Genomic DNA, 27,400 nt, shown 5'->3' with positions numbered 1-27,400 from the left:
CTCCTTACAGTCACTTTATCTGAGTAGAAAATAGTATAAGGAAAATCCAAGAAGTGCTTGGCTACCCACTAATCTTGCCAATATTACTGCTTCCAGAAATTCAATTTCTTGGAAAGATTCAAGAAAGAACACACTGCAATAGGCCCAAATTATATTCTCATCCACAACATGAGGTCCAAAATCAGGTCCTATTCTGGAACTGGCGTGTCCACATGAGAAAAGTCTTCAAGACAAGCCAGAGATTTGCTGGATAAGAAAATACATGTAGCCAGTGACAGGCTAAGATAACTGCCAGATGGATTTCAACTACCTGACAGACGTTTGCATGTTTTAGGTCCAAAAGGCAGTCAAGAATGGTCCTGATGGGCCTAATGTTCTTCAACCAAAATCAGAAGAAAAACCTAGTCCATTTTACCAAGTAAATATACCCAGTTGAGGTCTTTTTGATGCCAGTGAGAATGTCTCTGGCCTTAGCTGAACATTATTGCCCAACCTACAAGAGCCATACAACATCCATGGTACAGAACCCCCTGTCATGGATTAACAAACCTGGCACTGAAAACAGTGCCATAAGATCTCACCAAGAGAATCAGGGGACCCTGATGCTAGAATTACTTCAGCCACACAGGCTGATGATTAGGATTCAGTCCTGCCTGATGAGGAATTCACAAGTTTAGATGTGTGGGAAGGAAGGCATATAGAAGGCATTTCAACCACACTTTATAAGTCCAGATACCTGGCGAAAGCACACACCTTTGCGACCTGCTCGGGGAAGCAACACAAATGAAAGGGATCTGGGGGTAACAATAGACCCCAGCATAAATATGAGCTGGCAATGCAATGCAATAGCCACTAGGGCCAATAAAACTCTGGCATGCATCAATCAATGCATCTCCAGTAAATCCAGAAGTGATTCTCTCACTTTACTCAACATTGGTGCAGCCGCAGCTGGAGTACTGCATCCAGTTCTGGGCGCCACACTTCAACAAGGGCATGCTGAAGCTCAAGAGGGTCCAGAGAAGGGACACTCGTATGATCAGGGACTTGCATAATAAGCCATACGAGGAGAAGCTGAGGGATCTCAGACTCTTCAGCCTAAAGAAAAGAAGGCTGAGGGGGGACCTGATTGCAGCTTACTGCTATATCAGAGGCATACATCAGGGGCTCAGTGAACAACTGTTCACCAGGGTGCCCTGGGGGAAAACTAGAAACAGCAGCCACAGACTCCTAGAAGACAGTTTCAGGCTGAACATTAAGAAAAACTTCTTTACAACTATAGTGTCTAGACTGTGGAACAAGCTCCCCACAGAGGTGGTGCAATCATCTACCCTAGAGGCCTTCAAGAGAAGACTGGACGGTCACCTGGCTGGGGTTGTCTAACCCCAGATGTCTTTTCTGCTCATGCACGGGGTTGGACCCAATGACCCTTTGGGGTCTCTTCCAGCCCTATGATTTATGATTCTAAGAATAAACTGAGAGGGGAAAAAGGACTAAGACCACCTTGTGGACAGAAATAAAAACACATCTTGTTGGTTCCATTTGCAAAGAGGCCTATATCTAGATTGGGGTGGGCAATTATTTTGGGCGGAGGGCCGCTTACTGAATTTTGGCAAGCCATCAAGGGCTGCATGATAGGCAGCCAGGGGCAGATAAATATTAAATTTTTTAGGGGCCCTGCAGGCCAGATAGAATGGCCTAACAGGCCGCATTTTGCCCACCCCTGATCTAAATGGAGATACTCTGCAAATATACTCCTGAGACTAAATCCTTGATCTTCTATCATTTGTAAGGACATCTTTTGGCAATGTAAAATTAAATATCCTGTCAATCAGGGGGGTGAAACTCATCTGGCCAGATGGGCTGGAGGAGGCTGGACCACAGGCTGGACTGGGTCTACAGACATCTCCCCATGCTACATCCAGTGCACATGACACCTGCCCCCATGCTACATCCAGTGCACATGACACCTGCCCCGGACCAGTCCGGGATCTGTGCTCCAAATGGTACTCACCCTGGACCAGTCTGGGATCCAATGCAGCATGCAACACTTACCTGTGGCTGGTCCCTGACAGGCACCACATGCAACACAGGTCCTGAACCAGCTGCAGCAGGTACTGTGCACAGTGTACATCCCAGACTAGCCCCGCATGGATGCCACATGCAGTGCAGTCCCAGACTGGCTGAGGCAGGCACTGCTTATGTCCCAGGCCCTGCATGCAGAGCTGGTCCAACGCACACTGCATGTGGTGTGTGGATCAATTATGAGACCCTGGGGCAGCACTGGGGTCCAAATTGTCCTGTTTGACAGCCCTGATGAAGTTAAGCGATACAAGCCAGCCCCTTCAATGTAAGGAGGGTATTATTGCCACTAGAGTAATCAAAATCAGTACCCACCTACCTTCTCTCCCATAGGTCCAAAAAAGAAATTTGGACCCATATAGACTGGAAATGATCCAAGCATTTGTGCAAGAGCAGAAAGGCTTATTGTTATCATTTCCCAATCACACCATCACACTCCCTATATGAGGTCAGATAAACTAGAAGTTGATGTCTAAGCTGCAGCTAGATGTCTTTGTCTATGAAATGTATGCTACTTTATGGGGGGCTCACCTGACTGGGACACACCCTGAACAGGTAGAGCACTGAAGATCACAGATGAGAAGGAACTTCTCCACTTAGTTGACCTTGGCTGGCACAGAAATCTGTGCTTGTGTGAAGGACAGACTACCCCAAACAAGCATAATGGGCTTTGAAGACTTTATGGTTCATCCAAGTTAGAGCTATATCCTCAAAGTAAAAGTTAGGTCAATATCCTCAAAGTAAAAGTCCTCCACAATTGACTGGACCTCCTTTGGGAAGCCTGAGCCTTGAAGATATGAAAAGCAGCACATCATTACTGCCAATGCTATGAATCTGACTTCTGTATCTTCTGCATTAAATGATACCTACAATGCCATTTTTGCTAGTAATTAATCATCTAAAATTAAGGTCAATAGTTCTTCCTTTCTCCCCAGAGGGAGTAAATTCACCAGGTCATCACATCATAGAACCTAACATCAAATGAGCCAGGACAGCCAGAATTCATGATTCTGGATTGCAAGCTGGGTGGAAAGCAAGACCTTTTATTGACCTAGTCCTGGCACTCTTTACTGTTTCTCTCTTTTCTTGCTGGCATTATAGCTTGATGCGGGAGTTTGACATTCTCTCTTTGCAGGATCCACAGTCACTTTATTAATAGGTAACATAGGGCCAACTTCAGAGGTTCTGTATGGTATAACAGAACCACTATAGCATAATTAGGGACCTACCAAATTCGCAATTTCACAGAATCCATGAAATCTGGCCAATGCCCACAAAATCTGCAGAAAAAACCACTTACAGAAAAGAAATTGCTTGCTCCTTAGAAGGAGCCAGAAGTCCTTAGTGTGCTGCAGCAGCTTAGTGAGGTGAGGAAGGGAGGCTGCCCATTTGAACAGCTGCAGGCAAGATGGCTGCCACTTCTACCCTCACCATTGATTGGCTGAGAGGACTGCAAGTCATGTGGTCCTACCCCACTCCACCAATTGGCAGTGACAGACAGCCCTTGTAGCCAATCGGTGGCCAGGGCAAGGCCATATGATGTGCACCCCTGCAGCCAATCAGCAGCAAGTGGCAGGGCCACTGGGGCCCTTCAGCCAGAGGTTTGGAGTGCAGCTGCCATGTTCTACCTGCAAAATGACTGCCTGGGCCCATGTTCCATCTACAAAATTGGGGGGCAGCTGCCATGAATTCGATAGATCTCTAGGCTTAATATATTCCAGTATCTCTTTTGAGATAATTCTAGAACCTGGCCTACTCACTTCATTAATTCTTGAAAACCTCCAATGTCCTCCAAGGACTGAGGTACTGGCTGTACCAGGTTCGTTCCAAGAGAAGAAGGCTCTCAAGAATATCCCATTCTTAGTCTAGTAGTTAACTGTACATGGTGATTCAGATTAAATCTAAAATGGCCCCAGATAGAGGTTTAGGATTTTGGTATTATTCTTCAGATTGAGCTAATGTAAGCTCCAAGACCAAGCTAGTCATAATGGTATTATAGGACATCCTGGCAGCCACGGATTGGCAACACCGAACTCCCAACAAATGTGTACAGCGTTGTATGTACCAAAGGATGATCTAAACTGGCATTCTAATAACCTGTGCTGGGGACTAATTATTGGCCAGCAACAACAGGGAGGTCATAACAGACAGTGATGGTGAGTTTGCATCTGACAGGCAGCTTGCCTGTAGATCTTGGCTGAGATCAGTGTGGTGGGCACTTCAGCACTGGAGTGGGCATCACTCTGTGTGAAATCTCAAAGCCAGGAAGTGTATTGTGTTTTCCAGAACCCTTCAGCCTCAGGCTCAACAGAACTGAGGGAAAAATAGCTAAGGCCTATATATCTAAAAGGAATATCCAGAACAGATCAGACCTTGTTTCTGTACTTACCAGTGACATTACCTGGTTGGGTAGCTAGAAGAGCATGCGCTTGCTGAAGATCTTTCCAACCTGATTCTAGATTTGCAAGGAAAAGCCTTCTTTTTTCTGATAAATTGGGCATTTCATTCTCTACAAAATAACAGAAATACCTTGCAATTCAAATTTCCTTTAAAATCTGAGGTACATTATTTGTGCCAAGCAGAAAGCACAAAGAAACTATTATTCTGGCTGGAGGTGGTCACTGGAGAATTTTCTTTGTCCAAGGGCTCTTTACTGATGTAAAGCTACAACAGTACTTCCCCACAATTTTCCACAATGGAAAAGAAAAAAGCATGTCATCAGGGGCATTCTAGGAGTCAATGGGAGGTCATGGAAGACATGGAGGAAGAGAATCAAAGATATTGCTTCAGAATTTTAAATTACAGCAACTTCTGTAACTGTTCCCTTACAGCCCCCTCTCTCCTTTCCCTGGTATATAACATTTAACCTTAGCCTGAAAGAGACCACGAAGCAATAAAGGAGTATAACAGACTTAGGGCCCTATCTAATCACAACATAAATAGGGTGCTACCTGTGCACCTGATTTGTATGGCTTGTTCCCCATTTTATGACCTCTTAAATGTTCCACATATAATACAGAACATTTTTATGGCTCATTTGTATAGCACCTTAAATTTAACATGTGGCTAGTGGCTGATAATCAGCTGAAGCAATTTCTGCAAGGAACTTTAAACCCTGTGCTGGACAGGCCTGGTTGGGTTGCCCAGTGCTGTGAATCAGAGGCTCCCAGCAGGAGTGATGAAAGGGAGGGAAGCCCCCCACTGGGACTTTAAACTTTCACTGAGCAGCCTGAAACAGGGAAGGAGCACCACCAGGCTGTATCCCTCTATATAGGGTTTAACGTTCTCATGAGGGTAAAGCCTCTGCTCTCCTGTGCTAGGACTTTAAACCCTGTGCTGAGCAGCTCTAGGCAGGCTGCCCAGAGCAGGGAAGCAAAGGCTCCCAGCAGGGGGGAGAAACATTCATCTTCCCCTGCCAGGGATTTTAAACCCCATATCCATCAGCTCTGGTTGCTGGGTCCACGACTGCATTGAGGTTCAGAACCAGCCCAGTGCAGACACCAGACTCAGCTGACAACCTGCTAATTATCAACCAGGCGTGATAATCATTATCATTATCATTCCAGACCCCAGTGTGGTCCTGTGGCCAAGCTAACAATCAAATGAATCTTGGGCACCTACACATGTGCAGCGAGGATGCTCCAATGCACTGTAACTACAGCGCATCAGAGCAGACTCCAGCATCTCGTGTATCAGCATCCCCATGTTGAAAAATGGTAGTGAGGGTGCTTTAACTAAAGCTCGTTTGATGTGTATAAATGTCCCTCCCTGGCTTTCAACTTTCCCACTAGGCAGCATGATGTGATTGGGATCCGATCCCTGATCATAAAATTGTACATCCTGTCATCCATGTGTGGCATGGCAGAAAGCACAACTGTTGGGACTGGAGATTGGATCCCCTCACACCTTTAAACGAGCATCTGTCATAGCCCTTAGACATCCAACTCTAATTAAATTTGTATAAAAACTGGGTGTTACTTTGCTTGTCTTCAATTGCTACATTCCGTAAGGCAGAGAAAGAAAACACCTCTGAATCCAGTAGAAGAGTCACATCTGTGACTTGGTATTTAGTGGCAATTAGTTGGATTTGGCTTATTTTTCTCTGCATTGCAGATTTTTAGTACTTTTTGAATAAAATTACTTAGCACTCAACAATTTAAAACAGTCCTTTCTACTTCATAACATCCCGTTTTTATACAAATTTAATTTAAGGGAAGGCAAATGTGCTTAGTTTATCACAAAGAAAGTTAAATATTCTTTATTAAGTACTATGAAAACAAAGAAAGTATTTGAATTCAATCACTGAAAAGAAGCTATTCAAGTGGTAGTCTTATAACCACTTTATTAATGAATTTAAATTTCACATTCAAATCAGAACCTTCTATATCTCTCTGCTTACCAATGTTACCTTTTGTTTCCACCCCAGGAATACACACACTAAACAATCTGGTGTTTAACAGAAGCTGTTAATATCTTAAATTACAATATCATATATCATTTCAACTGACCTAGCACAGTACGGGTGGTGGAGGGGTGGAGAGCAGCTGACCAGGCCTGTGACAGCTTACTAAAACTCCCTAAGTGGCCCTCTGGCCCAAACAATTGCTCACCCCTGCCCTTTATCATCCTGGTTGATAAAATCTTGGTGATAATTAATCACTTAGTCAGATCGCATAATAAAAGGTCATAGCAATTTCCTGAATTCTTAGTTGAACAAGGACATATATTTAGAAAGATCAAGGACATATATTTACAAAGACTTAAAAACTGTCAGTATCCATCACAATTTTTGGTAAGTTATTTTTTAGATGTGTACCTTATTATTATCTTCAACTTCCAGCCATTCTGTTATATCTTACTTTGCTAGAATGAAGAGTCCATAAAAGACTTGTTCCCCATGTTGTTACCTACTGAGTGATCTAGTCATCATTTAACCTTCTCTCTGATAAGCTAAACAGACTAGATCCTCAAGTTTGTTCACTATCAGAAACCATTTCCAATCCTTTAATCAATCTTGTGGCTTTTCTCTGAACAATCTGCTTGTACTGGGGACACAACAACAGGACACACTATTCCAGAACTGGCTGCCTCAGTACCACATACAGAGATAATAACAACTCCTCATTTCTACTAGAAATACAAGGATTGTGATAGATTTTCTTCAATAATAGCATTATAGAAGTTCATGTTTATCTATCTATGGCCAGGTACAAGGCTGACAAGGATAAATGATGACTATGCTAGGCTGAAGAATATGCTAACAGAACTAGAAGCTCAGGTGTTCCTCAGGCTGTGGGCAGGTTACATTTATAGCAGTACAAACACCCATGCAATGCTACAAATTTTGTGTGCAGAAGTACAGCCTGTCTGTAGCACCATAATAGGGTTAAAAAGTAGAGTAAAGGTCTCACCTCACAGGCAACTCAGTACCACAAATGGCAACACTGTGTATCAGATATAGATGGTCTACCTGTTTCAGAAAAGTCACATTGCCATTCTGGCAAGTGGTGCATATAGCTGACATATTGGAAACCAGGATGGCTCCCATGAATTTAAGTTTTGGTCAATATTTCAGCCCCCACTTAATTCCAATGACAAAAATCAATATTGTATGAACAAAGGAGATTCATAATAACATTTCTGTTGTGGTAGTCATATTAGATTCCAAGAAGGCTGCCGTGAATTTACAGCTTTCTTCATTATTAGATACACACAAGATTTCCAAAATTGTTACATCAGCTTTGTTCCATTTCAAATTACCTTAACATGAAAACCTGCAATAGCAATTGTCAACAAGAGATTCACCCTTATTACCCTTAGGCAAACATTACAATGGAGCCTGTAGCATCACTGAGTCTAGAAAAGCACGTGAGGTACAACTCAGAATCTACAAGATGCGTCACATGTCTCAATTAGGTTTGCAGCCAGAGATTAGCCAAAGTACACCTGCTAGAATTGCATGAATAAACGAGGCATTTGTTCAATGTAGGACAGTTGCTGAATTTGAGACTTGTCAAGGCAGTATTCTTGACAGACTATCACGCTGTGTTGATCTTGCACTGCAACATTCCATAAGCCTTGACTGGCATCGTTGTTACCACAGTTCTTTTACACACAAAGGACATAGAGAGACTATTAAGAAAGTCATGCAAGACAGAAAATGAAAGGGAAACCCTACCAACAACATCAAGTGAAGAACACAGAACATCCAGAAGGTCATCTACTCCAGCAGTTCACTGGAGGGTGTGCAAATCCTGACAGAAGTGTTGTCATTTGAATCAGCCAATGCAATACACAAGCTGGCAGAGAAGAATGTTGCCAAATTGGTGTCAAAGATCTAATAGCTGCCTAGGCGTATTACCATCCTGAATGCAGATGGGAGGAACAATGGAAGCAACAAGTTTCTCATTCCCATTCAAAAAGTGAAGATTGTGTAAGAAAATATTCTTCTTTCTCCTGAAGCGAGAGCATGGCATCAAATAATTGATGAACTAGATATTAGCTCTGCACAGAGAAATGTGTACAGTCTGAAAGGTACACTTGAAAGATATTGTGATGCAGTAGAAGATGGTGGTGGTGAACATCCTCCAGCAAATGAAGCAAGAACTTCAGACTTACTACAAGACCGCCATTCAGTTTCAGCACCCAAAAAATGCCCATCTCCCATTCCTTGTCTTCTGAACTGTGACTACTGGTAAATCTGTACAAGTAGTTGTAACTGTGTATATAAATAATGATGAAGCCTACAGTTCAGAAAAAAGTTTTCAGACACATGAAACTTGTACTATGCTGCTCTCAAGATCAAAGAAGATTTGAAAGTTATAGCTGGCATAAAGAGATACAGCAACTTGAATGAAGAGCAAGCCCAAAAATGCATTCCTAATAGCTTTTACACATTGAGCTGATCAATTTTGGAAAATGAAAACGATGACTTAGATGTTGAAAGTTGTGTGCAAGATAAAATCTAGACAGAAATGTACTAAATATATGTCAGGATTTGATTTACCTGCAATTAAGGGTCAAAAAGCTAACATTAAGATATGTTGGGTTCAGCTAGCTGATGCATCACACAACTAGATCTAACAAGCTGGTACAAAGTCTCCACATTACTGGTTGCAGTATCCTTTATGACACAGTTCCTCACATCAAGACCACCACTGCTGACAAAAAAGAATTTCAGGAAGATTGGAGTTGTTAACCCAAGGAATCTCGTTCCTGGTCATTTTGGTCAGTTTTCATTGGACAACATTAACATCTTGGGGGAGACGTTGGATGGAAAACAAACATTTCATGCAACACAGACTGTAGCATTTTGAACACCACCACTGAAACCAGTTGAGACTGAAGAAAGCAATGACATAATAGGAAGGAAAAGAACCTTGAAAAATGTACCATGTGCATTTAACAAAGTCATTCTGGCAATGATGACCCATAACAAGACATTGAAACCATCCATCTATGGTACAGGTAGTAACATGAATGAAAAGTTTGACAACACAACTGTTCAACAACTGATGTCAGCAGAGCTACAATAGATACTGGTTAGAATACCAGCCAACAACCAGGAGAACATTGTTGTACCAGGGAGGACAAAGCTTAACCAGTTTCTTTCTGATGATACTTCACCACCATTGCTTGTTGGATTTTGTCCCATACTGCCTGCATTAGCATCTGAGTATGATACAACTTGAGCTGTCATCATGCACTGCAAAGCAGTTTGTAGAACACCTGGGACAGTCATAACATTTGATCAGGCATTGTATTGCAAAGCAAGTGAACTTGTGTGAGCCAGAAGAGATTGAAGGACTGATCATTTGACTGGAAGCTTTCATATCATGATGGTTTTCCTAACAGCAATTGGTCAGCATTTTGCCACTTCAGAACTTGGAGACTGTTTGACAGAAAGCAGATTATTTTCAGAAAACACTACCAACATACTAAAAGGAAAATTGTACAACTATACTATCAGAGCACACAAGATAATATTTGAAGCAATATGGCATATTTTGATAAATTAACTGTATGGTTGTCCAGTTCAAGGAAAGGATTAGTTTGGGACAGGCAATTATTTGGGCCTGTAGGGCACACAGACAGTTCTGGGGAGCTGCCACATACTGGTCAGTATTCCCTCCCTCCCTGCCCTGCCCACAACAGCTCAGATTAGATTCTCATGTTGTTGACCAACTTTCCAGTAGCATAGCTGCTGCATTCAAAAACAATGACTGAAAAGCTGGAAAGAGTGAGGTGAAAGAAATATTAGTGCTTCTGCCAAAGATTGTCATTCTACTTCACAAATCTGTGGAAGAACACTCCCATCAAGGTACATTCAAGTACTGGATGAACTATTCTCTTGTGCTTCATCAGGGCTAAACATGAAAGAAATAGGCACGAGTATTTACATGCCTTTGAAAAAAAGCTTCCACTGATAGTTGTGCATGATCATACCAATTGCATGAGATGGAATCCAGTATACCTTGAATGTATAAACGATTTTGGAAATTTTGCTCTTACAGTGTATAATGAGTTTGTGGAAAGAGGGCTTGGGATCAAGACAACTAATCTCCCATTTGTAAACATTTCGACTGACCAGGGAATAAAGCATGTTAGCAAGGTTTTCAACATCTCTGGTGGCATTGCAAACGTAACATGTAACAAATCAGCTAGACAACAACGGGAGCTGAACTCCAATGAAAGAGGTCACCTAACTGAGATGGTAAATCAAATGTTTGAGAGAGATCAATACAACAACATCTTTCAACCATAACAAAAGAAAAAGGACATGACTGAGATGAGATTACAATGTCAAGTTGCTACAAGAGCAGTTTGACCGGTTCCACTTTTTTAAGGTTTCCAGTAATGAGGTGTTACGTATTTCTCCAGATGTTTTGTTGGAAGATACTGCACTATACATTCTGAATGCATGTAATCAAGAAAGAGAAATTTTGATTTGGGTATGTCTGCATAGAAGCTATCGGTAGCATCTGCAGCAAGATGTTTCTGGATAATGGTGTTAATTTAGATATCTAACTATAAGCAGAGGAGTTTATTAAAAAAGTGTTTTGTTTTTTAATTATTTGTGTGGGGCTTGCTCATACCTCATGTGTAAAACAAAAAATTACCCTTTGTCTTTCCACCTGTAAATGAGACTGTAGCAAGACTGGCCCTAAAGGTGGCCATGGTACCCCTCTGGCAGCCAAACCAATCTTACCCCACTTAAGCTCTCCCACTTGACCACTCAGGGTAATCTCCTCACTGCCGCATTTGTTACATCTTGAAGGAAATTGTATATTACATTGGGAGGCTGATTCCCAGAGTCCCTGAATGTGCCCAGTGGATCCACTTTCGGCTTAGCTTTACCTGCTCTGCCAGACCCCCAGTTCTAGTCGCGGCAACGGACCCAAAACCTGCAACCCCACAATGTGTCCCAATGGCATCCGTGTCTTGTTAACTGATTGGGACCAGTGGTCCTATCCTTGCCCTCAGACATTAACTCATCTTAGGGGTATTATCTGTGACCTCCAGCTCCCCCCATAACCAAATTCCTGCCTCTCAGATCTTACTCTCAATTCATGCACTGGGCCCTCTGGCTCCATCTGTCTTAGTTCATTCAGTTCACTAGGCCCCTGGCCCTGGCAAGTCTCTCCTGATTCCCTGGGACCCCATCCCAGTCTTGGATTAAGCCCCCCCCAGGACTTCAGCCTCCCTACCCAGGCCTTGATCTTCTTTGCTTTGGCCCATTTTCCTCTGTTCAGGCCTTGGCCCTCTTGGTCTCAGCCTGTCTCATTCTGTTCCCAGCTCAGGCCTTGGTCCTCTTAGCCTTAGCCTGGATCTCTCAGCTCAGACTTTGGTCCCCCTAGTCTTAAGCTGCCTCTGAGCCCCTGGCCCCTTGGCTCTGCCCTGTCAGCCTCTCCTGGGCTTCAGCCCCACTGTCTAGGGCTTCGGCCCTCTCAATTTTGGCTCCTTCACACTGCTGCCCCTTGCAGGGCTCAAAACAGAGAGTCCCTATGTACCCTGGCACTTCGCCTCCTGGCCACCCCTACAGCCAGGGTGCCTAGGGATCTCTGTTTTGAGCCCTGCAAGGGGCAGCAGTGTGAAGGAGCCAAAATCCTCCCTCACACTAATCCTCTGGTAGGAAACAGATGCTTGCAATCTGTTTCAAATCAAAATACTTACAGCCCTCTCTGGGTAACTGTATTGATGTAAGAGCCTCACTCCTGCTCCCTACCAGCCCCTTGGGTACCTTTCCTGGTTTGCAGCTTGATCCCTGACAACCTGAGCTGGCAGGAGCTCCTCTCCTTGCAGAGTTCAGGACCACAGGGGCCTGTCTCAGGAACCCAGGTTTATATCCCTGAGCTCCACTTCTGGGTAGGTATGCTCGTGACCAGGTATGCTCTCTCAGGTTCATGAACTGCCTGTTGCTGTTTTCCTAGCTAAGCTATCTTTGTTTCAATCCTGCCTTCTTGGAACTCTGTCTTATTGGTCTAGTGCCCCACAGCTAGCTTCTGAGTAGTATTCTAGAGCCTGCATTTAGTTGAGGACCTCTCTGTTACACTTTTCTTTTTAAAATAGCAGGAGCCTCTGGTACAGGGCACCTGATCATTTGTGCTGAGGAGTTAAAGGCAGCCGGACATGGTACAAGCCACATCACTCCATTGTGTGCTGTTGGTACAGGCACCAGCACTAACTTTACCACACTAACCTGATGCACGAATGGACCACTGATACTAACTCTGTATTTACCACTGACACTGCACGGCTGGCAAGCTGCTAGAGCCTGTAGTTCCTGCAGATGTTCTAGATTTCTCTTTTCTGCTAACTCACTCAGTTCTTCCTCTACAAAGGTAGAAATTAATTTAAAAAAATCATTTAAAATGTTCCATTATGTGGCAGGTTGGCCGGTGGCCTCACTGGCAGCCCAGACTGTTAGCTTGAGTCCAAAGGGCTGGGACTCCATTGGTGGAGACAGTTTTTCCCACCAATCAAGGGAAGGCAACCCTGCCCTGACCCAGAGGCAAGGTGAAAGAGAGGACCTGAAAAGGAACTAACCACTCAGGCTTTCCTATTGGTCTGCTCCCAATTCAGGGGCAGAGCCTCCAGAAGGAATAAAAAGCCAGCATGCCCAACACACAGCGGCTTTTCGACAAGGGACGATGAAGACCAGGGCTATAGAAGAGCTGGTTTTACTGGCTAGAGGGGGCGGAGCAGTTGCCCTATGTGACTGCCGGACTGGGACCCTCACCCGTAGGTGGTTCACCTTCGGTAGGGGGAATGCCGCTGCTCACCCAGGATCACTATGGGTTTAGAGTAGATCTCTTATGGCCCAGTCCCCGCCTTACTTCTTGCCCACCACGACTTGATGTTAAGTTCAGTTAAGGTCGGTTCGTGGGTGCTCCGTGGCCCAGGATCCCTCGGCGGTCACGTCATGGGGCTCCGCCACCCCTGTACCCCGGCCTCACGCCACCTCTAGTGCTTTCCCTTCTTTCATGGGTCAGACCTCTTGTTTGTGGGCTGGTCGTTCTCCTTGGCCTAACCTGTCCTTGTCGGATTAGTCGCGGGCCCGTCTGCCCCATCCTCTCCTTCCTATATCCTGTTTGACCCGGCACTGGGTCGCAGCACAGGTTGAGCCCCTCTAAATTGTCCTAGACACTATCTTCCTGAATGGGACACCTCAGCAGTTCCCGCTGGGGTACCCTTTTAACTGGGAAACAAAATAAACAACTTAAAGCCCAGCTCCTCAGCCCCTTACCGGTTAGGGCTCCTATTTGGACCTCCCCCGGGTCCCCTTGGGCAATATCTGGCCCTCAATCTCCCTAGTGCACCCTATAGGTTTCTAAACACGGCCGGCTGGCGGCGACCTCCGCCCCACTCCACCCTCTTGAGGCTCTCCCTGGTCCTCGCCCCCTCTTGCTGGGTTGCATCCCTGCGCCACCGCCCCGGCACTCAACCTGTGGGTCTTGCAGGCTTCCAGTCTGTAACCCGAAGGTCCCTCATCAGCCATTCTTCCGACTTCTCTTTCCTCGTGGTCTACCTCCAGCCTCACTGCCCACCTTCGCTCGTCCGACGCCCTGTAGCCAGCTGTTATTGCGGTTTTCTCCTCCAGCTGAGTGGGTCACTGCCCCTCCCTGCGGTTCTCTGCCCCTCTTCCTAGGGAAGCTGTCGCCTGCTCTGTTCTGGGGCTCTCTGCCCCTCTTTCTGGGGAAGCTGCCGTTTGTTCCGCACTGGGGCTCTCCACCCCCCTTCCTGGGGACGCTGCCACCTGCTCCGCACTGGGGCTCTCCGCCCCTTCTGCTGCTGGACCCGGTCCCGGTTCCTCGGCTTCCCCCTTCCCTTCTTCCGCGGCCGCTTTTATCCTCGCCGGCCGCCTGCTCCTGATTACGTCATCTTCCAGCCGCGTCTGTATAAACAAGCAGCAGACGCGCTGAGCAGGTTTCTCCAGCATTGCTGGTAAGTCCCGCCCTGGCTCCCCGGGACACCCCAGAAGCGCCCTAAAGCAGCAACAGGCAGTTGCATCCCAGCTGCCGTGGGAAGTGAATGGCAATGGTGCATGGGTCAGTGCACAGAGGTCCAGAGAGTGGATGGGACCTTGGTGGCTGCATGAGGCAGTGCAGGTCCCCAATCCTTCACAAAGCAGGAATCCGGCCCCTTCAGTGCACAGAGCAATGCACAGAGCTGGTGGAGAGCTGAGGGGACCTAGGCAGCTGCACGAGGCAGCGCCTGTCCCCAACCCTGTATGAGGCAGGAGCCCTTGGTGCACAGGTCGGTGCACAGGGCTGGTGAGGGTCTGAGAGCAGATGGGACCCAGTGGCTGCACAAAGCAGTGAGGCAGAAGCCCTCGGTGCACAGACCGGTGCATGGGGCTGAAAGAGGACTGACAGGCCCCGGTGGCTGCATGAAATAGCCCAGGCCTCCCTGCCACAAACAGTGACTGGATGGGACAACCCCCCTGCAAGGGAGGACACAGAGTCATGAGTTTCCCAGGAAAAGGGATTCCCACAGGGAAGGAGGGACCTTCTTCACTGCAGGTATCAATGGGAAGCCCTTGAGGGTTGTTTCAAGGTTACAGGCCCCTTTCTACTTGAGTGACCTGGGAAAAGGTAGTGATGTGCTATTAGGTAACAGGCTCTTTCCTTGGGTTGTCATTTCTCCTTTAGCCACATCTGTTCTGCCATTGTGGTGTTCTGGTTTTTCATGTCATTAGGATTCTTGATGTAACCCATGTCCTTATTGTTCTATTAGGAAAGCTGTTTTATATTTTAATTCATTGTATTGGTTATTTGTATATGTTTGTGACTCTTCTGATGTAACCTGATTATGTATGTTTAATTACTGTGCCATCACTGCCAGCTATTTCTGTTGTTGATGTATTAACGAATCTGTGTTTTATTATAAAGTGTTTCTTTGCCTGCTGCCTAGAGGGGCCATTGCAGACTAATCAGAAGGTCACATAGGATAGGCCTGTGCCTGAGTACATGGTTAAAAGTGCTATTGCCTGTGTGAACCCACTTTGTAAATATTGTGTGTGTGTGTGTGTGTGTGTAGATATGTAGATATATACATACATACATAGATATATGTATGTACGTTTATGGTTATGTTTTATGTTATTTTGTATTCATTAAACCTGTACATAGTTAAATATCACTGAGTGTCCTGGGTCTCTGCTCTGCTCTGCTCTGCTCCGTAGGGAAAGGGAGGTGAATGGGCTCTACAGCTAAGCGGCCATGGTCCCCCACAGCATTGACACCTGCTGACATTCCTCCACTTGGAAAGGGGGTTCCTTCTGTGTACCACCTGGGTTACAATTATAATCAGAATAAAAAAACTATATTAAATTTACTCATATAGTCCATCTCCAATTAGATTATCTCATGAAGTAAATCCACTCAGAATTCATTATAATCTCATTGGCTAATATAATGTTTAGAATTTTAAAAATCTTTAAAAAACTGTTAGCTAACATCTGAATTCATTCATGTAATTGGAACAATAATTTTAAAAATTACAACTGTTGATATTTTTCAAGGAAAAATTTGGTACCAATTTGGTAGCCTTCTATATGCTGGAAAAGACAGGTAACAGCTGCCTTTTTTGGAGAGAAAAGAAATAGGGGGATGGGCTGGAGAGCTTTTGTTGTCACTTTTTTTGTCATCAAAGATGCAAGATCAGATTCCAGCAACAACAAGCACAGACAGAAGAGGATGAAAAAGAATGACACAGCTAAACAATGATGCCGCTTCTGTTTCAAGGACTAACTTATAATCTCACAGATAGAGAATGATAAGCACAGGACGGTTTTAACTGTCCCTATGAGGTCTACTAAACTGGTACCAGAATTTATCTGTCTAAATTTAGTTGTCCTTTTATTTACAGGCTCACAATGACTTTTTTCATAGAATGCAATCTTGCCAAACTCTCATTATAAAGAAATCAAAAGGTGAAGGGCAATATGCAAATATCATATTCTATGTGCTGTTCAAGACTTACTCCAAAGAAAGTGTCATCTATGTCATTTTCTCTGGTTTGATCTAATTAGGAGCCAAGGAAATGAAGGCCCAACAATGTCATGCTGCATCCCAGGAAAATGAGTCACAATGCTAAAGTTAATTTTTTTGGGGGCACACAATTTTCCAACTTGTCAGTGTCAAACTGAAGATCCCCAAAAGAAGGTCAGGCATCCATCCTCATTATTTTTGTCCACCATTGAAGCCAAATTTCTGACACACCAATTTTGGTCTGCTGATTTCTGATCTCACACATCTTTTGTTTACTGCACAAAACTTAGCATTGTCCTTGAATTGCTTTAGTAGTCTTTTTTGTTTTAACTCATTCAGTTTTTCTATCTGTAGCATGTGCTGACTTTTGTAAAGAACATTAACTTAAAAATTATTTAACTTAAAAACCTAAATTCATATTTGGATACCTAATTACCCCATTTTCCCGAATCCAAGCCAAGATTTTCTCCCCATTCAGCATGAAAAAGAAACCTCATCTTAGATTTAAGTATCAGTGGAGCGGACAGTTGCTATGACTCTGGCTCCAACTCCATCCTTGCCCTGGGGGCAATTGTGCAGTGCTGGGGGAGGAGGGGCAGGTACAGGGGAGGATCACAGGTTGTGCAGCATTGGAGGAGTGCAAGGAGACTGCCATGTCAAGGAGCAGCGAGTGTGAGGGAGATTGTGGGTTGTGCGGCCCAGGGAGCGTGGGGAGATTGACCGATGTGTGGGGCAGGTGCTGTGGCCCTTGTACCAGCCTCAACCTGTTGCTGAGGCTGCTGCCTGGACAGGACAAGAGCACACCATTCCATGCTCCATGCTGAAGTGAAGCCAGAGGCACCACATAAGGTAAGTGGGGGGCGGGGGTGGGCAGGGAACAGCAAGCACCAGGGGGACAAGAAACTGGGTTTGTGGGAGGACAGGTTGCAGGGGGGCAGTTGGTGGTGGGGAAATCTGGGGGCAACACAAGATGGACAAGGGGAAGGTGGCTGTCCTAGGGGGCACAGGCATGGTGGAGGCAGTGGCAGGGGGGCAAGCATTGGCTGCCTACCCCCTGCCAGTGCTTGCCCCCCTGCCACTGCTTTCCCTGCTGCAGCAGTATGGGAAGGGAGTGGATGTATGGTGACTCTCCAATAATAATACTGTATTTAACAAATTTATATTGTTCCTTGTGCAGAATCTAATTATGGGGGTGTTGCCTTAAATATGAGGTCATCTTGAATTTGCATAACTCCGGTATGTGGCCTTCTTATTAGGATGGTTAAGTGCACTTCACAGGATGATTATATGTCCCTTGTCAAGAATTCACTAACAGAATTATAAAATTGGGAGATGGGGAAAAGGAACTGAAAGAGAAATTATGTTGAAGGAAAAAAATGATAGCTCAAAGCCCATAGAGCCACCAATTAACTCATTATATTGTTGTCTGTAGACATACTTAAGTCCGCACTCACTGTCAGATGTGTATTTTCCTAATTGCTCCAATGCAAGAGCCTCTGCTTCTTGCAGGTCTTGTAGACTTGCCTCCAAACTTTCAAACAAAAACCTTCTTTGCCAAACTAGCTCATTCATTTTGCACTCTGCAAAGAGAGGAAGTTATAATGGGGTGGGTCATTAGAAAAATGGTATCTCAGTAATTTATAATGTCCTTTATAACATGAGAGAGATGAGGCACTTAAAGAAACAGAGAAAAACTTTTCTATGTTAAGTAAATTTATTCAACAGCTTCAGAAAACTGCCTAGAAACATCACTTAGATCCCAAAATTAAATCACCTCAGATCACTGTGGTCCATCACATTAAAAATACTGTAAACATTTTAGCAATGTTCCTACTTTACTTCGGCTTTTAAAAAAGTATCCTCCCTCATGTTTTCATCTTTTTTTAGGACAGCACTATGATAAAATAGGCAAAAAACAAAAGCATGCTACAACATTTTAAAACCCTCATCACACTGAACTTAGACATACTTGTTAACTAAGTGACAATAAGTATTTTTAAACTTTATTAAAAGTACTCCCAGGGCACATCCAGATGAGCATGCACATGCCTCTTGTCATGTCTCAAAGCAGTTTAAGGCATAGCAAGAGGCACACCAGGAACAAAAAAAATGTTCCTCATGCTACATATTTAGGCAACATGCTGCAGTGTAGGCTCAGAATTTAATATCTGGATATCCAAGTATCAAAATAAAACATGGGGAGAAAAAGCAGGGCAGGGTATGGTTGTCGACCATACCCTGAGGTAACCCAGGACACGGTCCTCCAGAGAAATGCTCTGGTTTATGGCCAGAGTGTCTCTATGGTTCTCCTGCTGCCCCAGCACATGGGGCACGAACTCAGCCTGCTGGGACAATCAGAAGTGTGGCAAGGATCGTGACCCACAATCCTTGTAAGTTAGGGATGTGTGGGATTTTATGGGTGTTGGTGGGTGTGGCAGGAGGGTGCAATCTTATGGGTTTTATGGAGAGTGGCAGGAGGGTGCAATCTGTGGGTGGGTTTATGGAGGAGCCACTGCATACCTGTCCCCTCCCCCCAGGGCACCAGTAGCAGCAGCCAGTGCAGCTGTGGTCCGGCTGCAAGCACAGCTGGTGATGATGCGGCACTGCATGACCTGGGCTCTGTACATGCTGAGGGACCCAGCCCACTACAACACGGCTCTGGACAGGACTGGGAAAGTTGTGCACTAGTGGGCTGGGCCAGGTCTGTTCAGCATATACAGAGCCCGGCTCACACAGCAATGCATTGCTGCCAGCTGTGCCTGCAGCTGGGTCACAGGTGCACTGGCTGCTGTCACCAGTGCCACTGGGCAGGGGGGGCAGGCATGTGGCACCCCCCACTCACTCCCCTCCAGAAAACACATGGTGGGACCCGACCCAACCCACTAGCACGCCTTTGCACAGGACCAGGTGGTGTGGCTCCAGAACATGTGGCTCATGTGCTAGCTGCACGGCCCGAGCCGAGCTGTACCGGGTGCATTTTCCATGAGGCTCCAGTGTCAATGCATGGCCATGGTGCTGTGCCTACAATGGGCCATGGCACATCACTGCCTAAGCCTCATGGAAAATGCACCCTGCCAACCTGACCTGGCCCAGGCCATGCAGCTAGCGCATCTTTGCACAGGAGCCATGCATCCTGGAGCTGTGCCTCTCAGTTCTGTGCGCACTTTCTCCCTGCACACACTGCAGATCTGGCAGCGCTACTGCCAGAGGCAGGATCCAATCTGGCGCGACACCCAGTCTCTGTGAGTGGCACAGGGCCCCAGCTGACAGCCCAAGTGGCCCGGGGCTACCAAGCAGCACAGGCGGCACTGGGTATGAGGTTATGAGAGCCCTGAATGCACCACAAGAGAAAAATCTACTAAGAATAGTTCAAAGAATCTCACTAAAAAAACTGCTATTGAGTTTCTCTCATGAACAATAAAGGATCTAGCCTTAACTTGATCTAGGGGTACAGTCGCATAGTAGCTAAAGAGCCTTACTACAGATCCAAAGGTATAAGTAAGCTTCAAACAGAAAGTGGCTTTTTGCCATCCCAGCTGTAAATAGGCACCTGATCATTTGGGCTGGGGAATCAAAGTCAGTCAGACATGGTGCAAGTCACATCATTCCACTTTGTCCTGTTGGCTACAGATACTGGCATGGCTTCACCACAGTAACCTGATGCACAGAATAGGCTTGAGTAGTCTACTGACGCTAATTCTACTTACCATTGACACTGCTTGGCTGGCAAGCTGCAAGAGCCTGTGCTTCCTGAAGATCTTTCAGAGTTGATTCGAAACTTGCAAGCAAAAGTCTTCTCTTCTCCACTAATTCCCTCAGTTCTCTCTCTACAAAGGCAGAAATTAATTAAAATAATCATTAAAAATGTTTCACTGTAATTAGAATTTCAAATAAATATTAGATTTACTTGTATAGTCTGTTTCTAATTAGATTATCTCAGAAAGTGAATCCACTTCCAATTCATTATAGTCTAATTAGCTAATACAATATTTAGAACATTCAAAATCCACAAACTGTTGGGTTACATGTCAGTTCATTCACATAATCTGCAACAATCATTAAATACTATTAAAAACAAAAACCATCCCAACCAAGTGTTGATCCAAACTGCTCTTGAAAATGTCCAAGAATGGAAATTCCACAATTTCTCTAGGTAACCTGTACTAAACCTTGACCACCCTCATAGTCACAAAGTTCTATCTAATCTCCAGCCTGAATTTCTTCTGCTGTAGTTTGAGGCTATTGTTTCTAGTGCTCTCCTCCAGCCACAAAGAATAGTCTATCTCCATCTTCTCTATAATTGCCCTTCGACATCCAGCCATGGCCTCAGCTTGACCAGCACAGCAGCTCTTCCAGTCAGCTACCTTGCAGCGGACCACCTAGACTAACTGGACATTGAGCCATTGATGACTATTCATTGAGTGGGAAGATCTAAGCAGTTACATATCTACTTTACAGAACTTTCGTCTAGTTAGTATTTTCTTTGTTAATGAGATGGTCATTAGTGTTTCACCTTGCTACTTTTTTATCTAGGTCCCCTGCTTCTTACCTTATCTCTGATCTCCATTCCCCGATTAATCCAGTTTAAAGCTGGTTAGTATGCCTGCACATGAAGATACTCTGCCCTCTCTTTATCAGATGGATCCCATCTCTTCCCAGTAGTCCTTCTTGGAACTCTACCCCATGATCAAAAAGCCAAATCCTACTGGTGACACCATCTATGCAGCACAAGCAGATCTCCAGGATACATTTGCTCTTACCTGGGCCTTTACCTTTGACTGGAAGAATTGATATGAACACCATCTGGACCCCCACTCCCTTCACCCTTATACCCAGAGCCATGTAGTCACTTCTGATTTACTCAACATCGCCTCTGGAAGTATCATTAGTGCCCACATGCATAAGCAACATGAAATAGTAGTCAAAGGCCTGGATAGGTCTTGACAACCTTTCTGTGACATCTTGGACATGGACTCTTGGCAGGCTATAGACCTCCTGAGCCAACAGGTCATGTATACATAAAAAAGGCTCAATACCAGGGAACTAAGATAGTCAGATGGTACCATAAAAGGAAAAGTTGGAGATAATAGTACAAGTCAGCAGTACTCCCAAAATTTCATGAAGTCCCCAGAGTGGCTTTTGAAGAAGAAAGAGTCTCAAGGATGGGAAAAGAGTCAGAGACCAGAACTGGAGAACACAGGACATATCTGTAGGGCAAAAGAATGTGCCATACTGAGGCAAAAAGCATATGCTGGCTTATAGAGCAGTACATATGCCAGTAAGTTCTACTGAGAAGTATAAAGACAAATCAATATTGAAAGCTTTAAGTATCTGGGAGAGTTTGTTCATAAGAATCTTCACCAATGCAAAGGCATGCAAGAGCCTACCTCTACCACTCATGGTGCTCTGGAGAGGTACCGGAGGACTGGAAGAGGGCCAACGTGGTTCCCATCTTCAAAAAAGGGAGGAGGGATGACCTGGGAAACTATAGGCCAGTTAGTCTTACCTCGATCCTAGGCAAGCTGTTCGAGAAAATTATTCTGGCACACATCCAGGAGGGGCCAGCAGGAGACTACATGCTTAGCGGCAACCAGCACAGGTTCATCAGTGGCAGGTCCTGTCAGACCAACCTGGTGGCCTTTTACGATCAGATCACCAGATCATTAGATGCAGGGGTAGCAGTGGATATAGTCTTCCTGGACTTCTGGAAGGCTTTTGACACTGTCTCTCACCCCGTTCTCATTAAGAAACTGGAGGGCTGTGGCGTAGACACCCACACAGTCAAACGGGTCGCCAACTGGCTGGAAGGCCGCACCCAGAGGGTGGTAGTGGATGGGTCCTTCTCAACCTGGAAGGACGTGGGCAGTGGGGTTTCGCAGGGCTCAGTCCTCGGGCCTGCACTGTTCAACATCTTCATCAGTGATTTGGATGAGGGGGTAAAAAGCACCCTGTTCAAATTTGCTGATGACACTAAGATGTGGGGGGACGTGGGCACACTAGAAGGAAGCAACAGGATACAATCAGACCTAGACAGGTTACAAGGGTGGGCGGATGAGAATAGGATGGGTTTCAATACAGACAAGTACAAGGTGATGCACCTCGGGAGGAACAACCGACACCATACCTACAGGTTAGGGAACTCCCCTCTTGTCAGCACAGAGGCGGAAAAGGATCTGGGGGTCATCATATAAGCTAGTCGGGGTGATCAGCAGGCACTGGGGGAGTCACTGTTCCCCCGAGCACCGCCAGGAGTGACCAGGAATAACGGTCACAAGCTGGCAGAGGGTAGGTTTAGGTTAGACATCAGGAGGCACTATTTCACAGTCAGGGCGACTAGGGCCTGGAACCAACTTCCAAGGGATGTGGTGCAGGCTCCTACCCTGGGGGGTTTTAAGAGGAGGTTAGATGAACACCTTGCTGGGGTCGTTTGACCCCAGTACTCTTCCCTGCCATGGCAGAGGGTCAGACTAGATGATCTGTTCAGGTCCCTTCCAACCCTAGAAACTATGAAACTATGAAACTACCTATAATAAACATCCATGTGAGGCAATTCAAGACTGGTGATTGCATTCTGGTGTTACTAACAGATGCAGTCTCTAAAATCTTCACTAAATGGCCATGCCTGTACCAGTGGTTTGGCTGGGCAGACCACTGCACTATAGTATTTACCAAATGGTTTTAGAAAAGAAAAGCAAGTGCACCACAGGAATTGGCTGAAGTCTGAGAAAGCTCAGGAATGCCTCCATGTGGTATGTACCATGCACTCGGGATGTACTGGAAAACCGATGTTACCACAAAATGTTACCTCCCATGCAAGAACTTACAGTTTCATAGATTTCATAGATTTCATAGACATTAGGGCTGGAAGGGACCTCGGGAGATCATTGAGTCCAGCCCCCTGCCCAAAGGGCAGGAAATCAGCTGGGCTCATAGGATCCCAGCAAGATAAGCATCCAATTTACTCTTGAAGGTGTTCAATGTAGGTGCTTGAACCACCTCCGCTGGCAGACTGTTCCAGACCTTGGGGGCTCGGACAGTAAAGAAATTCTTCCTTATGTCCAGCCTGAAACGGTCTTGCAGGAGTTTGTGACCGTTCGACCTCATCATCCCTTGGGGCGCTCTGGTGAACAGACGTTCCCCCAGATCCTGGTGGTCACCCCGATAAACTTATAGGTGGCCATCAGATCACCCCTGAGCCTGCGCTTTTCCAGGCTAAAGAGTCCCATGGCTCTCAGCCTGTCATCGTAAGATCTGTTTTCCTGATCTCTGATCACGCGCGTGGCTCTCCTCTGGACTCTCTCAAGCTTCTCCACATCCTTTTTGAATTGTGGAGCCCAAAACTGGACGTAGTACTCCAGCTGCGGCCTCACCAAGGCCGAGTACAAGGGGAGAATGACGTCCCAGGATTTGCTCAAGAAGCATCTATGGATGCACGCCAGCATTTTGGTCGCTTTACTAGCCGCAGCATCGCATTGGAGGCTCATGTTCATCTTGTGGTCAGCGATGACCCCCAAGTCTTTTTCTTCTGTAGTGCTAACCAACGTAGCACTGCCGAGCCTATAAGGGTGCTGCAAGTTTTTCCTCCCAAGGTGGAGAACCTTGCATTTTTCTTTTAGTTTAGACAGATTTCACTCATCTCAGGTATATGGATTGTCTTCCATATATGGAAAATGGTAGTTCCATTGAATATGAGAGCAAAGATTTTAAAAGTTCCATAGGTTTGAAAAAACTAATTTACATTTTGATCCAAAAGTTCAGTTCACAGAAGCATAAGGAATCACCACTGAATTCACCATATTTGCTGACACAGCACTCACTATTGGGTATGATTTTGCCTACTTTGCCTGCTGCAAGAACCTTTTCTTGCTGCAGGTATGGTAGAGATTTGCTTTCAAATTCATTGCCAAATTCCTTCCTGGCTTACTTAGGGTATCTATTTTACTGTCTACAGAAGGAGGAAACATTTAGTGCGTCAATGAGAAAAATATTTTATAGATGTTCTTTTTAATAGATAACAAAGATTTAAGAAAAGTGGCTTGATAAATGAACAGAGCATATTTTAAAATTATCAAAACAAAATTGAAAAATAAAAAGTCTTTCTCCTGGTCATATTTTAGCTTTACGTTCTAATAGCAGGATGCTAAATTAGATAATGAGCAAAAGTAAACTAGTACAACATATTGTGACTGAATAATTCTGAACCTAGTAATGCCTATTAACTATATGATGTTATGCATTTAAAACAAATTTCTTCACCTTCAGGCATACAGACTGGCAATCAGCATAGGTAGGAAATCACTTCTGCAGTTGGAGAATAGTGATTTTTTTAGCGATGAAAATGAAAAATAAAAGAGGTACGTAATCTAGCAAAGCAGATGTAGATGCCCGACCCTGAAGAGGGGTATTTTCAGAAAACAATTTTGCTGAATCTTTGCATTACCAATGGCTTATTTTTTTTATCACTCTTTACTCAGACTAAACTTTTCTTCATAACTACACAATTGATCTTCTCAAATCCACACAGTTTTGTTGTTTCATCCAAGAAAAAAAAAGTAGGGTAAAATCTTAACACGGCAGCTATAGCCCTGACCCCAAGTAGAGGTTGGAACCCAAACCACAGCAGCCACTTGCCCTCCCACCACCCTTATACTCATTTTTAAAACAAAGGGCGTTTTCCTCTATGTTAAATGGGAAAAAAGCCTTGTCTTAGAATGAAGTAAGTACTGTAACGAAGTAATGTATTCATTAATTCCAACCTAGACGTTTAATACTAAACAACTGTATGGATCTCTTCTTTTTTGAATGTACAACAAAGGAAAGAAAGATTATTTATATTTTTGAAAAAAAGATATTCATAATATCTGATGATCTGCCTAACACGTCGTAATTTTGGCTGACTGTACTTGTACGCTATGTTGCCACCCACCACTAGGTCTGTATTTTTCCAGGTGCCCTGTTGCAGGAACGTGTGTTTGCAGCAGGTCTTGTACATTTGTCTCCAGATTTGCAACTAAAATTCTTCTTTGATCTGTTAGCTCATCTTCTTTGTTCCCTACAAGGAGATAGTTAGGTCAGTAAATAGAAGAAAGAAGCATTGCATATTTAAACTTTTTATAGATTTCCTCAGGATATAAATTTGTAAAAATCCTTACCACTGAAAAAGTATTACCTTTGCATTTATGAAATAAAGTAACATTTAGTATATAATGACTGCCAAAAATTGTCTAGAAAGATAATTTATACAAGAGACTTAAAACATACTATATTAGAGAAAGTTTTTATTCTCTACGTCACAGTATTTTATCAGGTAAAAAAGCATGTACATTAAAAATTGTTTAAATATAGCTCAATGAATGAATGGACATATTTCCTGTCCAATAAATAATGTTCTTTACTATTGTAATGGCATTCTATTTTTGGTTTAGCACAGGGCTGTCCAAGTTCTTAGCAGCTGGGGGCCACACATCACTCAGCAGTGCCCACCTCTCTCTCCCCTGACCACATGTGCAGCACAGGCAGCTTGGCTCCCCCCACTGTGCATACAGCTTCACCCCACTCCTGGCCTGCTGTGCCATACAAGCAGCTCACCCCTCTGCTGCCACACATAATACAAGAAGTCCCGCTCCCTTTCCCCACACGTATTCCCAACCCCTTCATCCAACAGATACTGGGGTATCTGAATTCGCTCCCTCCCACTCACTGCCCCACCCCCAGGAGTAGGACCATGAAGCAGAAGCCAGGGAGGGAGGGGTGTGCACAGACCCAGGCTGCTGCTGCATTAGAAGCAGCAAGGGAAGCAGTGGCCAGACAGAAGCCTGCTGGCCCCTCATAGGATGCATGTGGGACAGGCCTGCTTTAGCATCCTGAAACCATTCTTTAGCCAAAAAGCTAATTAACTAAAGGGTACAAAGCATTCAAAACAATCCTTTGTCCATGGAAGCATATACAGCAGCAATTAATCTACCTACTGACATCCTTTGCCAGTGACAGAACATTATTTCTTTTTAGTAAATGATCATTTCCACAAGAAAAGAAGTGTGCTTTTACCTTCTTTATTTTCATGAGAGAATTCGAAACAGACATTAATTCTGGTAAATGAACACTGCATTTCTTATGCAGGAAACGTTCCCATGGAGAATGGTTCAATGGCTCGTTCAACCATACAAACTACTATAGACTGGGCATGTTTATATGAGGTGTTTACTGCAGGGATCCTGGTTTTCTTTGATAAACAAAAAAATCCCAAATTTTCTAATTAACCCTTCCCCCCGCACCCCTGCCTTGAATCCGCATTTTTCCGTGATTAAAATGAAACATGGATTGGGGGAGGGGGTTAATCAGAAAATTTTGGAATCAGACAAAACCAGGATCCCTGGTAATTAGCTCTGCAAGAAAGTCTCAATGTCTACATGTGCTGCCTTTTTATGCTACAGAAAACTAACTGTTCTGCAAGTTAGTACTTGTAAATATAGGCAACCCCCACTTAACACTTTTTTGTTTAGTGCTATTTCTCTATAACACTCATTTTAAATTGATACCTGATTTCACTTAGTGCTCAGCGAGTTTTGTTATAATACTCGTGGTCACCATCTTGGGTCATTAAAAACAATTGCAGTAGCCATCTTGGGTTGTCAAATACTTTCAGTTTCGCTTAACACTAGTTTTGCTCGACACTGTTTTTCAGGAACCAATTAAGGGCGCTGAGCGGGGGTTCCCTGTACAAGTACTATCCTGAAACAGTGTTCCTTAACATGCAGCAACACACGTGTAGACACTGACAGGGCTGACTGGGGCATAGGGGTGCTTCAGTGCAGCGCAGCCTATTGGCT

At 44.7% G+C, this 27,400-nt stretch overlaps 1 protein-coding gene across 1 annotated transcript in view; it reads right to left on the bottom strand.

Moving 5' to 3' along the window:
* The window catches only part of CCDC7 (coiled-coil domain containing 7), a 178,256-nt gene that overhangs the window by 42,561 nt on the left and 108,295 nt on the right, over positions 1-27,400 (bottom strand). The window contains exons 27-30 of the mRNA XM_090047535.1: positions 25,498-25,623; positions 20,279-20,398; positions 12,820-12,912; positions 4,469-4,588 (exon numbers count right to left, since the gene is read on the bottom strand). Of these exons, the coding sequence (XP_089903661.1) occupies positions 4,469-4,588; positions 12,820-12,912; positions 20,279-20,398; positions 25,498-25,623 (459 nt within the window). The remainder of the gene's footprint in view (positions 1-4,468; positions 4,589-12,819; positions 12,913-20,278; positions 20,399-25,497; positions 25,624-27,400) is intronic.

The sequence above is a fragment of the Crocodylus siamensis genome, chromosome 5 (genome assembly GCF_052110815.1).
Source record: "Crocodylus siamensis isolate JL-2025a chromosome 5, ASM5211081v1, whole genome shotgun sequence".
Classification (NCBI taxonomy): Eukaryota; Metazoa; Chordata; order Crocodylia; family Crocodylidae; genus Crocodylus; species Crocodylus siamensis.
This window is presented reverse-complemented; position numbering and strand designations above follow the sequence as displayed.